This window comes from Oncorhynchus masou, chromosome 23 (genome assembly GCF_036934945.1).
Source record: "Oncorhynchus masou masou isolate Uvic2021 chromosome 23, UVic_Omas_1.1, whole genome shotgun sequence".
Taxonomy (NCBI): domain Eukaryota; kingdom Metazoa; phylum Chordata; class Actinopteri; order Salmoniformes; family Salmonidae; genus Oncorhynchus; species Oncorhynchus masou.
Window position 1 is genome coordinate 3,585,598 of NC_088234.1, and position 22,500 is coordinate 3,608,097.

At 40.9% G+C, this 22,500-nt stretch overlaps 1 protein-coding gene and 1 long non-coding RNA gene across 7 annotated transcripts in view; one reads left to right on the forward strand and one right to left on the reverse strand.

Moving 5' to 3' along the window:
• Positions 1–7,799, reverse strand: part of LOC135509876 (uncharacterized) — a 7,980-nt gene extending 181 nt beyond the window's left edge. Inside the window, exons 1-3 of the long non-coding RNA XR_010451002.1 lie at positions 7,560–7,799; positions 1,514–1,651; positions 1–27 (exon numbers count right to left, since the gene is read on the reverse strand). The exon at positions 1–27 is cut by the window's left edge and continues 181 nt beyond it. This is a non-coding gene — a long non-coding RNA (uncharacterized LOC135509876). The remainder of the gene's footprint in view (positions 28–1,513; positions 1,652–7,559) is intronic.
• Positions 7,800–8,093: 294 nt separating this feature from the next.
• LOC135510179 (E3 ubiquitin-protein ligase Topors-like) lies at positions 8,094–13,511 on the forward strand. Of its 6 annotated transcripts, none has more exons than XR_010451078.1 (5): positions 8,094–8,583; positions 9,522–9,758; positions 10,724–10,883; positions 11,041–11,887; positions 12,544–13,511. XR_010451078.1 is itself a non-coding variant. In XM_064930971.1 (4 exons), the coding sequence occupies exons 3-4, from the start codon at positions 10,830–10,832 to the stop codon at positions 11,335–11,337; spliced, it is 351 nt and encodes a 116-aa protein (XP_064787043.1). In that variant the 5' UTR covers positions 8,094–8,583; positions 9,522–9,758; positions 10,724–10,829; the 3' UTR covers positions 11,338–13,511. The 6 variants fall into 6 exon arrangements, 1 of the variants encoding a protein (XP_064787043.1); XR_010451079.1 differs by having other exon boundaries at positions 11,041–11,725; XR_010451080.1 differs by having other exon boundaries at positions 11,041–11,647.
• Positions 13,512–22,500: the final 8,989 nt, after the last annotated feature.

The window sequence follows — 22,500 nt, forward strand, 5'->3', positions numbered from 1 at the left end:
CACGGGATTCAGAACTCAGGACTTCAGCTGCGGGGGAAATGAGGGATCGATATGACTTTCATTCATTGTTTTGTGAAATTATAATGGACAGAGGGCAGTTAAAATTACATTGTGTCGAATATTCATAAAAACACAAACGAACAAACAAACATTCGCATCTTATTAGCCGGGACGACAAGTGAAACATTCAGAACGTAGACGCGGTCAACGTAATGACAAGACAGAGGATATCCTCAGAGAATATGAACGTAATTAGGTAAGGAGAGAGAGTCCCGGCAGAGATTGGGGTTCACACCGCACTGTAGGGGTTAACTTACTGTTAGTAGTTTAGCTGTTAGTTAGTGTTCTGAGGGGTTAACTTACTGTTAGTAGTTTAGCTGTTAGTTAGTGTTCTGATGGGTTAACTTACTGTTAGTAGTTTAGCTGTTAGTTAGTGTTCTGGGGGGTTAACTTACTGTTAGTAGTTTAGCTGTTAGTTAGTGTTCTGAGGGGTTAACTTACTGTTAGTAGTTTAGCTGTTAGTTAGTGTTCTGAGGGGTTAACTTACTGTTAGTAGTTTAGCTGTTAGTTAGTGTTCTGGGGGGTTAACTTACTGTTAGTAGTTTAGCTGTTAGTTAGTGTTCTGGGGGGTTAACTTACTGTTAGTAGTTTAGCTGTTAGTTAGTGTTCTGGGGGGTTAACTTACTGTTAGTAGTTTAGCTGTTAGTTAGTGTTCTGATGGGTTAACTTACTGTTAGTAGTTTAGCTGTTAGTTAGTGTTCTGGGGGGTTAACTTACTGTTAGTAGTTTAGCTGTTAGTTAGTGTTCTGAGGGGTTAACTTACTGTTAGTAGTTTAGCTGTTAGTTAGTGTTCTGAGGGGTTAACTTACTGTTAGTAGTTTAGCTGTTAGTTAGTGTTCTGGGGGGTTAACTTACTGTTAGTAGTTTAGCTGTTAGTTAGTGTTCTGGGGGTTAACTTACTGTTAGTAGTTTAGCTGTTAGTTAGTGTTCTGGGGGGTTAACTTACTGTTAGTAGTTTAGCTGTTAGTTAGTGTTCTGGGGGGTTAACTTACTGTTAGTAGTTTAGCTGTTAGTTAGTGTTCTGGGGGGTTAACTTACTGTTAGTAGTTTAGCTGTTAGTTAGTGTTCTGAGGGGTTAACTTACTGTTAGTAGTTTAGCTGTTAGTTAGTGTTCTGGGGGGTTAACTTACTGTTAGTAGTTTAGCTGTTAGTTAGTGTTCTGATGGGTTAACTTACTGTATTGGAGTTGAGCTGTTAGTTAGTGTTCTGGGGGGTTAACTTACTGTTAGTAGTTTAGCTGTTAGTTAGTGTTCTGAGGGGTTAACTTACTGTTAGTAGTTTAGCTGTTAGTTAGTGTCCTGGGGGGTTAACTTACTGTTAGTAGTTTAGCTGTTAGTTAGTGTTCTGAGGGGTTAACTTACTGTTAGTAGTTTAGCTGTTAGTTAGTGTTCTGAGGGGTTAACTTACTGTTAGTAGTTTAGCTGTTAGTTAGTGTTCTGGGGGGTTAACTTACTGTATTGGAGTTGAGCTGGCCGCTGGTGCTTTAGTTGTGTAGTTTGATGTTGAGTCTCTTCTCCAACTGTCTCTGTGCTGCTATTCTACTCCCATAGATGACGTAGGTCCACGACAGTACCACCACGGCCAGGAGGAGCTGGAAACAAACAACACAATACCTATAGCAACTTACTGAGTATGTTTACAGCCTTACATAGGTTAAATAACAAAAAAATACATACAATATTTAAATGTACTCTCTCATATGTTTACAGGGGTTAACTTCTAAATTGTCAGATGTCAGAGACCACTAGGATGTCAGAGACCACTATGATGTCAGAGACCACTATGATGTCAGAGACCACTATGATGTCTGAGACCACTATGATGTCAGAGACCACTATGATGTCAGAGACCACTATGATGTCAGAGACCACTATGATGTCAGAGACCACTATGATGTCAGAGACCACTATGATGTCAGAGACCACTATTATGTCAGAGACCACTATGATGTCTGAGACCACTATGATGTCAGAGACCACTATGATGTCAGAGACCACTATGATGTCAGAGACTACTATGATGTCAGAGACCACTATGATGACACAACAAATGTGTTTGATGGATCGTGGGAAAAGAGCAGGAATAGTCTTTTGTAGGCTACAGTCCAAACTATGTCTTCCAAGGGTAGGACTGCTGTCGGCATCCAAAGATGATCCAACTTGAATAAACGTTTGGAAGATGACAGCAGTGGTGTCGTCTACGGTGATACGGACATCACTTAATATTAATATCTACATAGCGCTGTTCAGAAATCTAAATGTGTATTTGAATCCAATAATGGTTGAATTCAAGAAGTTTAAGCTGCCTATCAATTATTGTTTTTGAAACCAGTGGACAGCCAGCCGGTGAAAAATGTGCTCTTGCAAAGGCTGTATAGCCTGTAGAATAACAGTGTGGATCCCAGCCTATAGAATAACAGCTGCATAGTGAGGATCCCAGCCTATAGAATAACAGCTGTATAGTGAGGATCCCAGCCTATAGAATAACAGTGTGGATCCCAGCCTATAGAATAACAGTGTGGATCCCAGCCTATAGAATAACAGTGTGGATCCCAGCCTATAGAATAACAGTGTGGATCCCAGCCTATAGAATAACAGTGTGGATCCCAGCCTATAGAATAACAGTGTGGATCCCAGCCTATAGAATAACAGTGTGGATCCCAGCCTATAGAATAACAGTGTGGATCCCAGCCTATAGAATAACAGTGTGGATCCCAGCCTATAGAATAACAGTGTGGATCCCAGCCTATAGAATAACAGCTGCATAGTGTGGATCCCAGCCTATAGAATAACAGTGTGGATCCCAGCCTATAGAATAACAGTGTGGATCCCAGCCTATAGAATAACAGTGTGGATCCCAGCCTATAGAATAACAGTGTGGATCCCAGCCTATAGAATAACAGTGTGGATCCCAGCCTATAGAATAACAGCTGTATAGTGTGGATCCCAGCCTATAGAATAACAGTGTGGATCCCAGCCTATAGAATAACAGTGTGGATCCCAGCCTATAGAATAACAGTGTGGATCCCAGCCTATAGAATAACAGTGTGGATCCCAGCCTATAGAATAACAGTGTGGATCCCAGCCTATAGAATAACAGTGTGGATCCCATCCTATAGAATAACAGCTGTATAGTGAGGATCCCAGCCTATAGAATAACAGCTGCATAGTGCTGATCCCAGCCTATAGAATAACAGCTGTATAGTGAGGATCCCAGCCTATAGAATAACAGCTGCATAGTGAGGATCCCAGCCTATAGAATAACAGCTGTATAGTGAGGATCCCAGCCTATAGAATAACAGTGTGGATCCCAGCCTATAGAATAACAGTGTGGATCCCATCCTATAGAATAACAGCTGTATAGTGAGGATCCCAGCCTATAGAATAACAGTGTGGGTCCCAGCCTATAGAATAACAGTGTGGATCCCATCCTATAGAATAACAGCTGTATAGTGAGAATCCCATCCTATAGAATAACAGTGTGGATCCCATCCTATAGAATAACAGCTGTATAGTGAGGATCCCAGCCTATAGAATAAAAGCTGTATAGTGAGAATCCCATCCTATAGAATAACAGTGTGGATCCCAGCCTATAGAATAACAGTGTGGATCCCAGCCTATAGAATAACAGTGTGGATCCCAGCCTATAGAATAACAGTGTGGATCCCAGCCTATAGAATAACAGTGTGGATCCCAGCCTATAGAATAACAGTGTGGATCCCAGCCTATAGAATAACAGTGTGGATCCCAGCCTATAGAATAACAGTGTGGATCCCATCCTATAGAATAACAGCTGTATAGTGAGGATCCCAGCCTATAGAATAACAGTGTGGATGCCAGCCTATAGAATAACAGCTGTATAGTGTGGATCCCAGCCTATAGAATAACAGTGTGGATCCCAGCCTATAGAATAACAGTGTGGATCCCAGCCTATAGAATAACAGTGTGGATCCCAGCCTATAGAATAACAGTGTGGATCCCAGCCTATAGAATAACAGTGTGGATCCCAGCCTATAGAATAACAGTGTGGATCCCATCCTATAGAATAACAGCTGTATAGTGAGGATCCCAGCCTATAGAATAACAGCTGCATAGTGCTGATCCCAGCCTATAGAATAACAGCTGTATAGTGAGGATCCCAGCCTATAGAATAACAGCTGCATAGTGAGGATCCCAGCCTATAGAATAACAGCTGTATAGTGAGGATCCCAGCCTATAGAATAACAGTGTGGATCCCAGCCTATAGAATAACAGTGTGGATCCCATCCTATAGAATAACAGCTGTATAGTGAGGATCCCAGCCTATAGAATAACAGCTGCATAGTGAGGATCCCAGCCTATAGAATAACAGCTGTATAGTGAGGATCCCAGCCTATAGAATAACAGTGTGGATCCCAGCCTATAGAATAACAGTGTGGATCCCAGCCTATAGAATAACAGTGTGGATCCCAGCCTATAGAATAACAGTGTGGATCCCAGACTATAGAATAACAGTGTGGATCCCAGCCTATAGAATAACAGTGTGGATCCCAGCCTATAGAATAACAGTGTGGATCCCAGCCTATAGAATAACAGTGTGGATCCCAGCCTATAGAATAACAGTGTGGATGCCAGCCTATAGAATAACAGCTGTACAGTGTGGATCCCAGCCTATAGAATAACAGTGTGGATCCCAGCCTATAGAATAACAGTGTGGATCCCAGCCTATAGAATAACAGTGTGGATCCCAGCCTATAGAATAAAAGTGGAGCTTTTATTGCTCAATCTAATTTATGCTGATAAAAAAAATCCACAGTCCTGATGACCAAACTCACACACTTTTGAGACTTAAAGAGGGGCAATCTGTAGTTATTACATCCATTTGTGAAATTATAAAATATTCATATATATATATATATCCATTGATTGTTGAAAGAATATAACTTATAAATGCCTCATGATCTTAGTTCAACTGTCACACTATAAACTTGTTTTTCTCCAATGTTTGTAAACATTGTACATATAAACAAATACTGTATAGCCTCAAAACATGATTATAACTATAATGTTGATGGATGGTCAGTCCTGTATAGCCTCATAACATGGTTATAACTATAATGTTGATATCATTGATGGTCAGTCCTGTATAGTCATAACATGGTTATAACTATAATGTTGATATCATGGATGGTCAGTCCTGTATAGTCTCATAACATGGTTATAACTATAATGTTGAGATCATGGATGGTCAGTCCAGTATAGTCTCATAACATGGTTATAACTATAATGTTGATGGATGGTCAGTCCTGTATAGCCTCATAACATGGTTATAACTATAATGTTGATGGATGGTCAGTCCTGTATAGTCTCATAACATGGTTATAACTATAATGTTGATGGATGGTCAGTCCTGTATAGTCTCATAACATGGTTATAACTATAATGTTGACATCATGGATGGTCAGTCCTGTATAGCCTCATAACATGGTTATAACTATAATGTTGACATCATGGATGGTCAGTCCTGTATAGTCTCATAACATGGTTATAACTATAATGTTGATATCATGGATGGTCAGTCCTGTATAGCCTCATAACATGGTTATAACTATAATGTTGATGGATGGTCAGTCCTGTATAGTCTCATAACATGGTTATAACTATAATGTTGATGGATGGTCAGGCCTGTATAGTCTCATAACATGGTTATAACTATAATGTTGATGGATGGTCAGTCCTGTATAGTCTCATAACATGGTTATAACTATAATGTTGACATCATGGATGGTCAGTCCTGTATAGCCTCATAACATGGTTATAACTATAATGTTGACATCATGGATGGTCAGTCCTGTATAGTCTCATAACATGGTTATAACTATAATGTTGATGGATGGTCAGTCCTGTATAGTCTCATAACATGGTTATAACTATAATGTTGATGGATGGTCAGTCCTGTATAGCCTCATAACATGGTTATAACTATAATGTTGATGGATGGTCAGTCCTGTATAGTCTCATAACATGGTTATAACTATAATGTTGACATCATGGATGGTCAGTCCTGTATAGTCTCATAACATGGTTATAACTATAATGTTGATGGATGGTCAGTCTTGTATAGCCTCATAACATGGTTATAACTATAATGTTGATATCATGGATGGTCAGTCCTGTATAGTCTCATAACATGGTTATAACTATAATTAATGTTGACATCATGGATGGTCAGTCCTGTATAGCCTCATAACATGGTTATAACTATAATGTTGATGGATGGTCAGTCCTGTATAGCCTCATAACATGGTTATAACTATAATGTTGATATCATGGATGGTCAGTCCTGTATAGTCATAACATGGTTATAACTATAATGTTGATGGATGGTCAGTCCTGTATAGCCTCATAACATGGTTATAACTATAATGTTGATGGATGGTCAGTCCTGTATAGCCTCATAACATGGTTATAACTATAATGTTGATGGATGGTCAGTCCTGTATAGTCTCATAACATGGTTATAACTATAATGTTGATATCATGGATGGTCAGTCCTGTATAGTCTCATAACATGGTTATAACTATAATTAATGTTGACATCATGGATGGTCAGTCCTGTATAGCCTCATAACATGGTTATACCTATAATGTTGATGGATGGTCAGTCCTGTATAGTCTCATAACATGGTTATAACTATAATGTTGATGGATGGTCAGTCCTGTATAGCCTCATAACATGGTTATAACTATAATGTTGACATCATGGATGGTCAGTCCTTGCATCCACAGCTCTGTCTATTAATCTGAGAGTGGTTACATTTCTACAGGCCCATCCCTCAGCTTTCTACCAAAACAGAGGCGGGTGCCGTTTAGTTTTTGTTTCATCTGTGGATTTGCCCTTTAAAAACCAAATCAGTCAGTATCACTACTGAAAAGGGCCATCTACATGTGATAAATGAATATGCTGTCACATGCTGCATTTGCTACAGGCCTATTGTTTACCTTTTAGTTGGTGACACTTTGATAATATGCAGCTGTTTAATGTAAAGATATAATTGAATCATATTATTATATGTAGTAGAAAGCGATGGGTTAGAAGAAGCCTACATAACCAACCCATAAAGTTAAATTTAACATCCATATATGTCCAGCTATGTAAACTTTAACATTGATTTATCCTGCCATAGATGTCATCCAATTGGTAACACACATGTTTGTCTTCTTCTAACGGGAATATGATCAGATTACGTTACTGAGTTTGGGTAATCCAAATGACTGATTATAATTTTGGACAGGTAACAGATTAGATTGAGAAAGTAACCTAGTCAAACCTGCATATTGGCCACATCTTGTCTGTCTGGATACGTTCAGTCGGGAGTTATGTGATTAGATATGTACTGTAGTATAGATAAATAGGGCTGCTCACTTTGGAAGTATTATCCCTAGCAGTTAGCTAGTAGCTAGTTAGCACAACCAGTTGGCTAAAACAACCAGCTACGGGGGAACATAAAAACTACTCACAACAGAGTAGAGTCTATCCAATGCTCGGTTGCTGATGTTCATCATCTTCAATTTTGGTAGAAATTGACTCAAACCACGTTTTGTTTAGCTGCGGTTAGCTGGTTAGCTGCGGTTAGCTGGCTGGTTAGCTAGCTGGCTGGCTGGTTAGTTGGCTGGCTGGTTATCTGGCTGGTTAGCTGACTGGCTGGTGAGCTGGCTGGTTGGTTGGCTGGCTTCCATGTCTATGACAACGCGGATTGTAAACAACCGAGGAGTCGCACTTGTTGTCAATAGCTTCACGCTGGCGCCATCTGGCGGAATTACTGGCATTAAAAGACAATAACAATAGCTGCTAGCACGGGAAATGATTACATGACAATTGTCCCATTTATAGATGATATGTGGATGTTTAATACTAATAAAACAAGATTAAATAGTTTATACCAACAACAACAACAAAATTAGATGCATTTAAATCGATATCAACCCCTATATGTGATCCTCCTTGGCAACCAGAGGGTTGCGGAAGGTCCTCCAGTATCCCAGAATCCTCTCTGTTGCCAACGGCTCTGATTCACAACAGTCTGCTACCTCGCCGATAAAATCCTACTATAACATTATATCTTTATAATTTATACTATTATTTAGGTCTGAATGATTCTTAGTGTTGTCAGATAGTTTAGTTGGTGAGACTAACGGATTCGGTGGTGTGATGTTTTGACTGTGAACCGGAGAAATCTGCAGGGATTCGAGTTGTCAGGAAGAGAGACGCTAAATGGTTAGCCTGTCAGCTGACGAGCTATCTAACGTTAACTACTATAAATCAACATCAAAGTTGTATTTTTTATTATTATTATTAGTGCTAGCTAACTCGCTAGTGATGCAGCTAACCAGGGCATGGATGGTTAGCTATAGCGTTCAGATTCGGCTACTGGAGACGACGTGTGGACAGACACGGAAGCAGCACGTTACCCATCTGTAAAGGGTATGTGCTACATCTTGTGGATAAAGCCACACGTTTCACTCTACATATGAATCCTAACAGGTACATTTAACTTTAAAACGTTGGTAGCTAAACAGGGAAATATCTAGGCCGTAAGACAAGATCACTGGTAACATTGTTGTTGACCCAACATCCCCATAGTAGGCTAATTGAGATTCATCTCAGCCCTACCTACACTTTAGGCAGCTCCATTGTTCAAAGTGGGGAGTTGGATCAACTGACACTGTGTCCAGGTAAGTCATGTTATTGAACCAGTCTAGTCTGGGGACAAGACTGCAATAAAGTCTTATAAAGTCTTAGAGGGCTCCTGTTCCTGACCCCCCTCCCCCTCCCTAGAAGGTGGCCCCAACTAAGATGAAGTGGCGTGTTTGTCTGAGGGAGAGCGGAGGGTCAGGTCAGGAACAGGAGGAATGTCTCGGCCGAGGCGTCTCCAAACTCTTAAGACCGGTATCTGCCTAGGACCGGTTCTACAACATAACTTACCTGGACAGGTGCCTCCATTGCTTCTGCTTCCTCTGCATACAGGAGTGGAACAACAACAAGATAGGACTGTGTCCCTAATTACACCCTTTTCCTTATATAGTGCACTACTTTTGACCAGGGCCTGTGCATCGCAAATGGCACCTAGGGCTCTGGTCGAAAGCAGCACACTATACTGCCCTACCAAGCAAAAAGGCAGTAACTGCTCATAGCGTGGAACTGAGAGAAATTCCCTTTTTTTGTTGTAAATTTATGCAGTTACTGCTAACATGACCCCCATTTTCTCCAAAACACAATACAAGGCAGGATACCCTGTCCATATGATTAAGCATGTATTTAATGTAGCAAAAATGACACCTAATTTTTGACCAAATGAGCATTTACTGCCTGTTTGCTTGGTAGGGCAGTATAGGGTGTCAACTAAGGTGTTCAGGAAATCCTTCCTACCAGCTCTAGAATGAATAACGTTTTCCTCCTCTGATCTTTCATCTTAATCTTAGTCTCTAGGTGTCCGCTGTGTAAACAGCCCTTCTCCTCCAGCCTTACTCTCAAACCTCCTGTACCTGGAGAAAACAGGACCGCAGCTGCCATGGTGACCACCAGAGCAGGTGGTAACCATGGAGAGTGAAAGAGGAGGAGGGGGATGGAGAGGAGACGGTCAGGACGAAGGTGGAAAGGGTGGGAACTCCTCTTCTACCCCGGCCAATAGGATGGAGGGATCGAGGGACAGATGAGAGGTAACTTTTTGTTGTTGTATTGTTCAAGTTAGCAACCGTTTCTCCACTCTGATAGCTACAGTAGTGCTGTTATGATTGATTAATACTGTTTCTCCACTCTGATAGCTACAGTAGTGCTGTTATGATTGATTAATACTGTTTCTCCACTCTGATAGCTACAGTAGTGCTGTTATAATTGCTTAGTACCGTTTCTCCACTCTGATAGCTACAGTAGTGTTGTTATAATTGATTAATACTGTTTCTCCACTCTGATAGCTACAGTAGTGCTGTTATGATTGATTAATACTGTTTCTCCACTCTGATAGCTACAGTAATGCTGTTATAATTGATTAATACTGTTTCTCCACTCTGATAGCTACAGTAGTGCTGTTATAATTGATTAATACTGTTTCTCCACTCTGATAGCTACAGTAATGCTGTTATAATTGATTAATACTGTTTCTACACTCTGATAGCTACAGTAGTGCTGTTATAATTGATTAACACTGTTTCTCCACTCTGATAGCTACAGAGGTGCTGTTATGATTGATTAATACTGTTTCTCCACTCTGATAGCTACAGTAGTGTTGTTATAATTGATTAGTACCGTTTCTCCACTCTGATAGCTACTGTAGTGCTGTTATGATTGATTAATACTGTTTCTACACTCTGATAGCTACAATAGCTCTGGCGTGTCAATAATAACTTGTGTTCAGAAAATGACGTGGCGTCGCCGGTTGTGTTTAGATTTGGACGTTGTAACTCACATCCACTTTCTTTCTATGTTTTAATTCGGGAGAGGTGGATTACCCATAATGCTCATTGACTGAACATTCCAATTTACCCATGGCAATCATGCACCACAATAATAATGATATTTCTATGGTGAAGGACAGACCAGTAAGCTAGTCTTTCAGTGTCGAGTCTTTCGGAGAAAAGGTTTGCAGTAATGTTGGACGATCAAATCCTCTGAATCTTGGTTACAGTGGGAGCTGGCAGTGTTTCACGGCTCATTGGTCAACATCGTCCAACGTTTCATCACCTCGCCAATCGCACGCTGTGATAGGGAGGGAGGGGGCGGGGTCATCCAGAATGAACTCCACCCCTTTCCAGCTGGCACGGATGGACCACTTCTTCCACGAGCTGGTGAGCACGCATACACCTGCCCACGCAGACATTTAAATACTTAATTTGACTCCACGTTAGTCTCGGCTGCCGATGAGAACGCACACATCCTCTCCCTAACCCTCCTGTGTGTGTGTCTCTCCCTCATATCAGTTCAACCCGTTCTCCTCTCTCCAAGGAAGCCTTTGACCACCTGGCCATCTACGACCCTCCGGCGCCGACCTACGAGGACGGTATGACATCATCAACCAGTGACACTGACCTCTCTGTCACCTCCATCTACGACCCTCCGGCGCCGACCTACGAGGACGGTATGACATCATCAACCAGTGACACTGACCTCTCTGTCACCTCCATCTACGACCCTCCGGCGCCGACCTACGAGGACGGTATGACATCATCAACCAGTGACACTGACCTCTCTGCCACCTGGCCATCTACGACCCTCCAGCGCCGACCTACGAGGACGGTATGACATCATCAACCAGTGACACTGACCTCTCTGTCACCTCCATCTACGACCCTCCGGCGCCGACCTACGAGGACGGTATGACATCATCAACCAGTGACACTGACCTCTCTGTCACCTCCATCTACGACCCTCCGGCGCCGACCTATGAGGACGGTATGACATCATCAACCAGTGACACTGACCTCTCTGTCACCTGACCATCTACGACCCTCCAGCGCCGACCTACGAGGATGGTATGACATCATCAATCAGTGACACTGACCTCTCTGCCACCTGGCCATCTACGACCCTCCAGCGCCGACCTACGAGGACGGTATGACATCATCAACCAGTGACACTGACCTCTCTGTCACCTCCATCCACGACCCTCCGGCGCCGACCTACGAGGACGGTATGACATCATCAACCAGTGACACTGACCTCTCTGTCACCTCCATCTCAGAGGAAGAGATATTGTTTTGTTACTACTTTTGGGATGAGCTTCCAGTTGGCTCATCTATCCCCCCTCCTCCTCTCCCCTGGAACTATTCCCCGGGTCGTTGGGGTCGTTGAGGTAAAAGAGAATGTGTTCTCAGTCATCTGACCTGGTCAAATAAATCAATAAAATAATATATTTTTTATACTGCATCCTATATGGCAGCCTATTCCCTATTAAGTGCTCTACTGCCTGGGTGGTCCGCTGTGTGGTCCGCTGTAGGGAATAGGCTGCCATTTGGGACTATGCCTTATAGTTGCTGCACTGTTTGAGAGGAGAGCTGGCAGGGAAGTGTTACATTATACTGTGTACACTATGCTGTTCTGTTCATATGACCATCTATCTCTCTATATCTATATCTAGGAAGTGTTACATTATACTGTGTACGCTATGCTGTTCTGTTCATATGACCATCTATCTCTATATATCTATATCTAGGAAGTGTTACATTATACTGTGTACGCTATGCTGTTCTGTTCATATGACCATCTATCTCTATATATCTATATCTAGGAAGTGTTACATTATACTGTGTACGCTATGCTGTTCTGTTCATATCACCATCTATCTCTCTATATCTATATCTAGGAAGTGTTACATTATACTGTGTACGCTATGCTGTTCTGTTCATATGACCATCTATCTCTATATATCTATATCTAGGAAGTGTTACATTATACTGTGTACACTATGCTGTTCTGTTCATATGACCATCTCTCTATCTATCTATCTAGGAAGAGGAGGGTGGGTCGGAGAGACGGAGAGAGACGGCAGCAGGAAGTAGCGCATTGTCGGTAACAGGAAGTAGGAGTGGAAGAGAGGAGCCGGGAGGGGAGGAAGAGAGGAGCCGGGAGGGGAGGAAGAGAGGAGCCGGGAGGGGAGGAAGAGAGGAGCCGGGAGGGGAGGAAGAGAGGAGCCGGGAGGGGAGGAAAAGAGGAGTGAGGGAGGACATGGCTAAGACCATAGTACTCCACATACACTGGGGGTAGAGGATAATCAATAGTGTTGCTGTGGACACTGGGGAATCTGACGAACACACCTGTTTGACCTGGCTGTGATACTGGTAATCTGACGAACACACCTGTTTGACCTGGCTGTGATACTGGTAATCTGACGAACACACCTGTTTGACCTGGCTGTGATACTGGTAATCTGACGAACACACCTGTTTGACCTGGCTGTGATACCGGTAATCTGACGAACACACCTGTTTGACCTGGCTGTGATACTGGTAATCTGACGAACACACCTGTTTGACCTGGCTGTGATACTGGTAATCTGACGAACACACCTGTTTGACCTGGCTGTGATACTGGTAATCTGACGAACACACCTGTTTGACCTGGCTGTGATACCGGTAATCTGACGAACACACCTGTTTGACCTGGCTGTGATACTGGTAATCTGACGAACACACCTGTTTGACCTGGCTGTGATACTGGTAATCTGACGAACACACCTGTTTGACCTGGCTGTGATACTGGTAATCTGACGAACACACCTGTTTGACCTGGCTGTGATACCGGTAATCTGACGAACACACCTGTTTGACCTGGCTGTGATACCGGTAATCTGACGAACACACCTGTTTGACCTGGCTGTGATACCGGTAATCTGACGAACACACCTGTTTGACCTGGCTGTGATACCGGTAATCTGACGAACACACCTGTTTGACCTGGCTGTGATACCGGTAATCTGACGAACACACCTGTTTGACCTGGCTGTGATACTGGTAATAACGAACACACCTGTTTGACCTGGCTGTGATACTGGTAATCTGACGAACACACCTGTTTGACCTGGCTGTGATACTGGTAATCTGACGAACACACCTGTTTGACCTGGCTGTGATACTGGTAATCAGAACACACCTGTTTGACCTGGCTGTGATACTGGTAATCTGACGAACACACCTGTTTGACCTGGCTGTGATACTTAATCTGACGAACACACCTGTTTGACCTGGCTGTGATACTGGTAATCTGCAACACACCTGTTTGACCTGGCTGTGATACTGGTAATCTGACGAACACACCTGTTTGACCTGGCTGTGATACTGGTAATCTGACGAACACACCTGTTTGACCTGGCTGTGATACTGGTAATCTGACGAACACACCTGTTTGACCTGGCTGTGATACTGGTAATCTGACGAACACACCTGTTTGACCTGGCTGTGATACTGGTAATCTGACGAACACACCTGTTTGACCTGGCTGTGATACTGGTAATCTGACGAACACACCTGTTTGACCTGGCTGTGATACTGGTAATCTGACGAACACACCTGTTTGACCTGGCTGTGATACTGTAGGACTACTCATTTACTGAGTCAATTCAGGAAGCATTCAATGTCCTGTATTTGTGTTAACCATGGCAACCAGCGGTGTCAATAAAGAGATCGTCTTCCTGCGGGTGTGTCTGTGGATCCTTTCCCCTTCATGTATTGTTGATGTCAGCCACGCCCATTATTTCAGTCTCTAATTGGGTGAAGAGGCTACTTGTATAGTTTCCACTTGTTGTTACCTGGTAAATAAGCAACAGCCGTCGTTAACCACAATGAGAATAAGGCGAGGAAACGGTCCACGTCAGGCAGGACCAGCTTTAAAAATAAAAAAAATTAAACACTTTATTTAAATCTCTAGTTGAGTAAAATAAGTAGTGCTGTTCTGGTCAAGATAAGACAGAATACGATACTGTACACTCAGGCAGGACCATCTTTAAAAAAAAATTAAACACTGTTTATTTAAATCTTTAGTTGAGTAAAATAAGTAGTTCTGTTCTGGTCAAGATAAGACAGAATACGATACTGTACACTCAGGCAGGAAACTGCATGTTCAATTCTCAGCCAACTTTCCAAATAAAACACAATTTAATCACATCTCTATTTGAGCAAAATACGCAGTTTTGTTGTGATCGCAAGAAAAATTCCTAATGATAGAAGTTAGGAGCCCCACAGTCAGGCAGACACCTGAATGTCCATCATATAGTGAAAACATTTAGTTTCCCTGGTATGGCTTCTACTTAGAAACACTATAACCGAAAACGAATAGATGTCATTCACTGCTGTAAACCTGTATCAAATATAACCGTATAAATAACACAGACCCACCGCTGATCCGCGTGTGAAACGGAGTGTTTTTGTCAACGAGCTCAACGCGTTCCAAACACTGGTGGTCACCAGATGATGCTAATAGTCTCGGTAGTAAACGACATACCTCCTCCGGTATGTTCTATTGCAAACCGTCTGGGACTCGTCGTTGTTTCCCTGTTTACAACTCAAAATATATTTTACTGATTTAACTTCTTGAAACTCCCCATCCCGGATCCGGGTTTGTGACTAAAGCCTCAGGCTCATTAGCATAACGCAACGTTAACGATTTCTGAAAATCGCAAATAAAATGAAAATAATGCGTCTGCTCTCAAGCTTAGCCTTTTCTTAACAACACTGTCATCTCAGATTTTCAAAATATGCTTTTGAACCATAGAAATTGACTAATTTGTGTAAGAGTATGCAAAGCTAGCATAGCATTTTGAGTAGCATTTAGCACGCAACATTTTCACAAAAACCAGATAACCAAATAAATAAAATAATTTACCTTTGAAGAGCTTCTGATGTTTTCAATGAGGAGACTCTCAGTTACATACCAAATGCGCAGTTTTTCCTGAAAGCGTCTGTGTGTAGGAGAAATCGTTCCGTTTTCTACATTGCGTCTGGCTACCGAAACGAACCGAAAATTCAGTCACCTACAACGTAAAACTTTTTCCGGATTAACTACATAATATCGACCGAAACATGGCAAACGTTGTTTGGAATCAATCCTCAAGGTGTTTTTTCACATATCTCTTCATTGATATGCAGTTCGTGGAAGCTTGCTTTCCTCTCTGTATCGCATGGAAAAATACTGGCAGGTGACTTTTGCGCACCAATTTCGGCGCAGGACACCGGGCGGACACCTGGTAAATGTGGTCTCTTATGGTCAATCTTCCAATGATCTGCCTACAAATACGTCACAATGCTGCAGACACCTTGGGGAAACGACAGAAAGGGCAGGCTCATTCCTCTCGCATTCATAGCCATATAAGGAGACAATGGAAAACAGAGCCTCAAAAATCCTTGTCATTTCCTGGATGCCATCTCATCTTGGTTTTGCCTGAAGCTCACGTTCTAGGGCACGCACAGAGAATATCTTGGTATTTCTGGACACGTCAGAGTGTTTTCTTTCGAATGCTATCAATTATATGCATAGTCGAGCATCTTTTTGTGACAAAATATCTTGTTTAAAACGGGAACGTTTTTCATCCAAAAATGAAATAGCGCCCCCATAGATGTAAGAGGGTTAAGTCGATTACTAAATTATTTGCAATACACTAGTCTCAAATATATGTCACCTCCCTCCCCCCACATTCGGAAATAGCTTTTTCTGTCCGCTCCACCCCAGTTTTATAATTATAATGTGATACTCAACAGACAGCGGAGTGCTTTAGGACCATGTGGACACCTCCAAGCGGTCGGGGTGGCTGTTTGAGGTGTTGAAAACCTACTGGATTAGGGACCATGTGGACACCTCCAAGCGGCGGGGGTGGCTGTTTGGGGTGTTGAAAACCTACTGGATTAGGGACCATGTGGACACCTCCAAGCGGTCGGGGTGGCTGTTTGAGGTGTTGAAAACCTACTGGATTAGGGACCATGTGGACAACGAAGGAACGGTCTGTGTGAAGACCTAGAGTCCTGCAATTCTGTGCATTATAGTTCCCTCTTACAAGGAACACATTCGCCTCAAGGACCCACAAGGTCCGCTATGTGTCCTAAATGGAACCCTGTAGGCCCTGGTCAAAAGTAGCGCACTATAGAGGGAATAGGGCTCTGGTCTAAAGTAGTGCACTATATAGGGAATAGGGTCTAAAGTAGTGCACTATATAGGGAATAGGGTCTAAAGTAGTGCCCTATATAGGGAATAGGGTCTAAAGTAGTGCACTATATAGGGAATAGGGTCTAAAGTAGTGCACTATATAGGGAATAGGGTCTAAAGTAGTACACTATATAGGGAATAGGGTCTAAAGTAGTACACTATATAGGGAATAGGGTCTAAAGTAGTGCACTATATAGGGAATAGGGTCTAAAGTAGTACACTATATAGGGAATAGGGTCTAAAGTAGTGCACTATATAGGGAATAGGGTCTAAAGTAGTGCACTATATAGGGAATAACACTTGGGTGTTATTTGGGACATATTCCGGGTTACAGTGTCACGGTGCTGACTTTTACCCTATCCCTATCTCTACCCCGTCCCCTGCAGCTAAAGCCTCTACCCCGTCCCCTGCAGCTAAAGCCTCTACCCCGTCCCCTGCAGCTAAAGCCTCTACCCCGTCCCCTGCAGCTAAAGCCTCTACCCCGTCCCCTGCAGCTAAAGCCTCTACCCCGTCCCCCCTGCAGCTAAAGCCTCTACCCCGTCCCCTGCAGCTAAAGCCTCTACCCCGTCCCCTGCAGCTAAAGTCCCCTCTACCCCGTCCCCTGCAGCTAAAGCCTCTACCCCGTCCCCTGCAGCTAAAGCCTCTACCCCGTCCCCTCTATCCCGTCCCCTCTATCCCGTCCCCTCTACCCCGTTCCCACTCTGTTTTTTGTCTTATACACATCATTACAATTCAATGGTTATACAGTTTCTCAATACATCAATAACGCTCAATCAATCCTTAATGCGCTATACTAAATAAATGCCAAGTAATATTGCAAAGGTAAAAAGCTTAACACACTTCTTTATGACTCTTAAACCAAGCAAACAGCCATATATTTACCGTGACGCTCTATTCCCTTGGTCCTTCCCGAAACTGGTCTCTATAAGAGTAGTAATATTTTGGCCTCTGCTGTTTAAACCACTATATTCTTCTTATTTAGTCTGAATTTCCCATGGTTTTTACTGTTTAGATATTGATTCCCTTTTGTCGACTCTTGGCTACTACGAGGCTTTAACTATTTCTGGGCTTTTTCAATCTTGCCGAACTGAAATTGTCACTGACACACCAAAGATGGAACTTGTTGCTCCCAAGAGTTCTCTACGCCTCGCGCTGTTGAGGGGGGAAGTTCTCTCTTACACAACCTTGTTCTCTTATTCTTTTTAAGTGGTGTGAGCTTCCAGTGTACAACACAATTCTTAAGATATACCAGTCAATAGTTTTGCTCGCGCCTTGAGATCAAAGTAGTCAATACAAAACAGAGTATAGTAAAAGTAATTTCTTGTTTAATGCCGAGTACTTGTAGTTCCTGTGCATTTGGCTCCCTCTGCTGGTCACTTACTGTTGTGGCAGTTTCTTCCCGCATTCCCCAGTCAATAGTTGGTCTTAGAGCCCATGGATGTGGCTCTGGATCTGGACCAGCTACTGGGGGAGGGGTCTGATCTCTTTTGGCTTTTGCTACAACTGTAATGAGTGATTATGGTGTTAAAACAAGATGCTGCTTTGCATAATATTGTATACTAAATTGTCACAGGGAATTCGTCCTAAATAAAAATGTGTCATTTGTATGTTCTGCTATTTCATTGATGCAGCACTTCTATTGATCAATTGAATCTATCCTGTATGGTATAAACTGAATGTTATTTGGCACAGATTAGTTCACCACGACCAAGGAGTCTGATCTTTGGTATTTTTTGGTGTTGCCCTCGCTAATGGGTTATGTAACGAGTCCAAACTGATCCTAGATCTGGGTCTAACTGCCCTACCACCTCTAGGGACTTTACTGAGGCAGGTGTTTCGTTTTATTGTCACTGGGGAAGTTTCGGTTTCGTTTCTTCAGGCTGGCGAGGCTGAGGCGTGGTTACCACTGACATGTTATAGGAGATCAGCTGAGTCAGTACGACCAATATCACGGAACACCAAACCACTATACCCGTTGAGCAGCTGTCAGCTTAATGCAAGAGACATAGTCGATATCTCTCTGCTATCAGTTCATCGATCATTCATCGATCATGTATGAGTTGGAGAAGAGCAATCTACGGAGGTGTAGTGAATACGTGATTCATATTTTGCGACCGTCTTACGTCAAAGGCTTCATGACAACTTACCTGCACCCAGGTACAGTATGTATAATGTCGCTTTGTTGCTTTAGCTACTAACTGTAGTCTGTTCCTTTGCCTTTTATCCTGTTTTAGCTACTAACTGTAGTCTATACGGTTGTTTTACATTTGTTATCCTGTTGTTTTAGCTACTAACGATTGTTTTACATTTGTTATCCTGTTGTTTTAGCTACTAACTGTAGTCTATACGGTTGTTTTACATTTGTTATCCTGTTGTTTTAGCTACTAACGGTTGTTTTACCATTGTTATCCTGTTTCATATCGACAGACACGGTCAGCTTTTGATTACATGATTTTGTTCTTATTTCGAATGCAATTCTACAAAACAATGATTTGTTTTCATTTGTGTCTCACGGCCTGTAACGCTGACTAATGGTTTGCATGTAGAGAAATGACTGCCACCGTTGTCCCAGACCCCCCCAGCCAGAACACTTCCCCTTCGCGCGAACGCGCACGCACTCAAGTATTCATCGTTGCGACGTACATGAACGCGCACGCACTCAATTCTTCACTGCTGCGACTAGCATGCTAGTTGAGATATCTGTTCAAGTTAGGCTGCGTTTCATTTTATTTTTTTTATGTCGGTTTTATCGCGGGGGAGGCGCTAGTAATGCCTGAAGTTTTCGGTTTGGCTATTTGTTTCAAGTGTATTAGTCTATAAATAAATCTTTTTGCCAAAATTCATCATCTTTCCCATGTCTTATTCGACTAGTAGTTGTTCTGAAATGTTTATTACATGCCTACATTGGACTCCCTCCTCTATGTTTAATATAACACACATACATTCATTATTCATTTCGGTTGCCTGTCCTGATGTGAGGTGTGTTCTATGGAATGTATTTGACTCTGATGTGTGCCGTAGAAAGTACTGGACTCTAAACTACAAAATTAAGGAAATTAGAAGGGGGGGGGGGGGGGGTCGGCAAGGCAATTTTATTGCCGGGCATAAAGAAACAAACATTTTATTTCAGAAACATTTTGTAATGTTTAAGAAAATAAAGATGATACACAAATATTATCACACAGTAACACAAAACATCACAGAAAGTTTAGTTTGTTAACAAACATTAAATAGGAAATCTTTGCATAATAAGTTATAAAATAACAAATCACTTTCTGGGAACAGAGTCCTCTTTTTTTGGGGGGGGGGGGGGTGGCAGCATAACCTTTCAAGTTAAGACAGACAGACAGGCACACATACATTCACACATATTACACACACATACATTACACACACACACATTACACACACATACATTACACACACATACATTACACACACACACATTACACACACATACATTACACACACACACATACATTACACACACACACATTACACACACATACATTACACACACATACATACATTACACACACATACATACATTACACACACACACATTACACACACACACATTACACACACACACATTACACACACACACATTACACACACACACATTACACACACACACATTACACACACATACATTACACACACATACATTACACATACATTACACACACATACATTACACACACATACACACACGTCTATTCTGTATTCTGTATGTAGTTCTTGTTTCTTAGTTAGACAACAGCACATAAACATGTTTTCTCTCCCCAAGCCACATGTATTGTATTGGAAAACGGGGGTAAATACAAACGTATCATCACATTCTTTATCATCTACATTTACATTTACATTTACATTTAAGTCATTTAGCAGACGCTCTACGATGTTGATTATCAACAGTATGTTGTTCATAGCAGTGCAGCCACATCACCTCGTAGGCAGAAGAGTGTCTGTATGTGGTGGTATATGTTGGATCTTGGACAAGCCACTGTGATGGAAAATAAATCACTTCATTCGGTTCTTTATTGTATATCATGATATCTATGTGGCAAGACAATACCATATGTTATGATTTAAAAAGACAAAACCAAAACCTGTTGTGTCATTTTTGACGTGAACTCAATGTAGAAATAAGGACCGGGGGGAGAATGAATGTGCCTTTTAACAAATCACATTTATTTTAAAGTTATCAATTTGTACGGTATATGCAGTATATATACAGTATGTAATCAATTTGTATAGTATATGCAGTATATATACAGTATGTAATCATTTGTACAGTATATGCAGTATATATACAGTATGTAATCCATTTGTATAGTATATGCAGTATATATATACAGTATGTAATCAATTTGTACAGTATATGCAGTATATATATACAGTATGTAATCAATTTGTACAGTATATGCAGTATATATATACAGTATGTAATCAATTTGTACAGTATATGCAGTATATATATACAGTATGTAATCAATTTGTACAGTATATGCAGTATATATATACAGTATGTAATCAATTTGTACAGTATATGCAGTATATATATATACAGTATGTAATCAATTTGTACAGTATATGCAGTATATATATACAGTATGTAATCAATTTGTGCAGTATATGCAGTATATATACAGTATGTAATCAATTTGTGCAGTATATATACAGTATGTAATCAATTTGTGCAGTGTATATATACAGTATGTAATCAATTTGTACAGTATATGCAGTATATATACAGTATGTAATCAATTTGTATAGTATATGCAGTATATATACAGTATGTAATCATTTGTACAGTATATGCAGTATATATACAGTATGTAATCCATTTGTATAGTATATGCAGTATATATATACAGTATGTAATCAATTTGTACAGTATATGCAGTATATATATACAGTATGTAATCAATTTGTACAGTATATGCAGTATATATATACAGTATGTAATCAATTTGTACAGTATATGCAGTATATATATACAGTATGTAATCAATTTGTACAGTATATGCAGTATATATATACAGTATGTAATCAATTTGTACAGTATATGCAGTATATATATATATACAGTATGTAATCAATTTGTACAGTATATGCAGTATATATATACAGTATGTAATCAATTTGTGCAGTATATGCAGTATATATACAGTATGTAATCAATTTGTGCAGTATATATACAGTATGTAATCAATTTGTGCAGTGTATATATACAGTATGTAATCAATTTGTACAGTATATGCAGTATGTAATCCATTTGTATAGTATATGCAGTATGTAATCAATTTGTATAGTATATGCAGTATATATATACAGTATGTAATCAATTTGTACAGTATATGCAGTATATATATACAGTATGTAATCAATTTGTGCAGTATATGCAGTATATATACAGTATGTAATCAATTTGTGCAGTATATGCAGTATATATACAGTATGTAATCAATTTGTGCAGTATATATACAGTATGTAATCAATTTGTGCAGTGTATATATACAGTATGTAATCAATTTGTACAGTATATGCAGTATATATATATATACAGTATGTAATCAATTTGTACAGTATATGCAGTATATATATATATATATATATACAGTATGTAATCAATTTGTACAGTATATGCAGTATATATACAGTATGTAATCAATTTGTACAGTATATGCAGTATATATACAGTATGTAATCCATTTGTACAGTATATGCAGTATATATACAATATGTAATCATTTGTACAGTATATGCAGT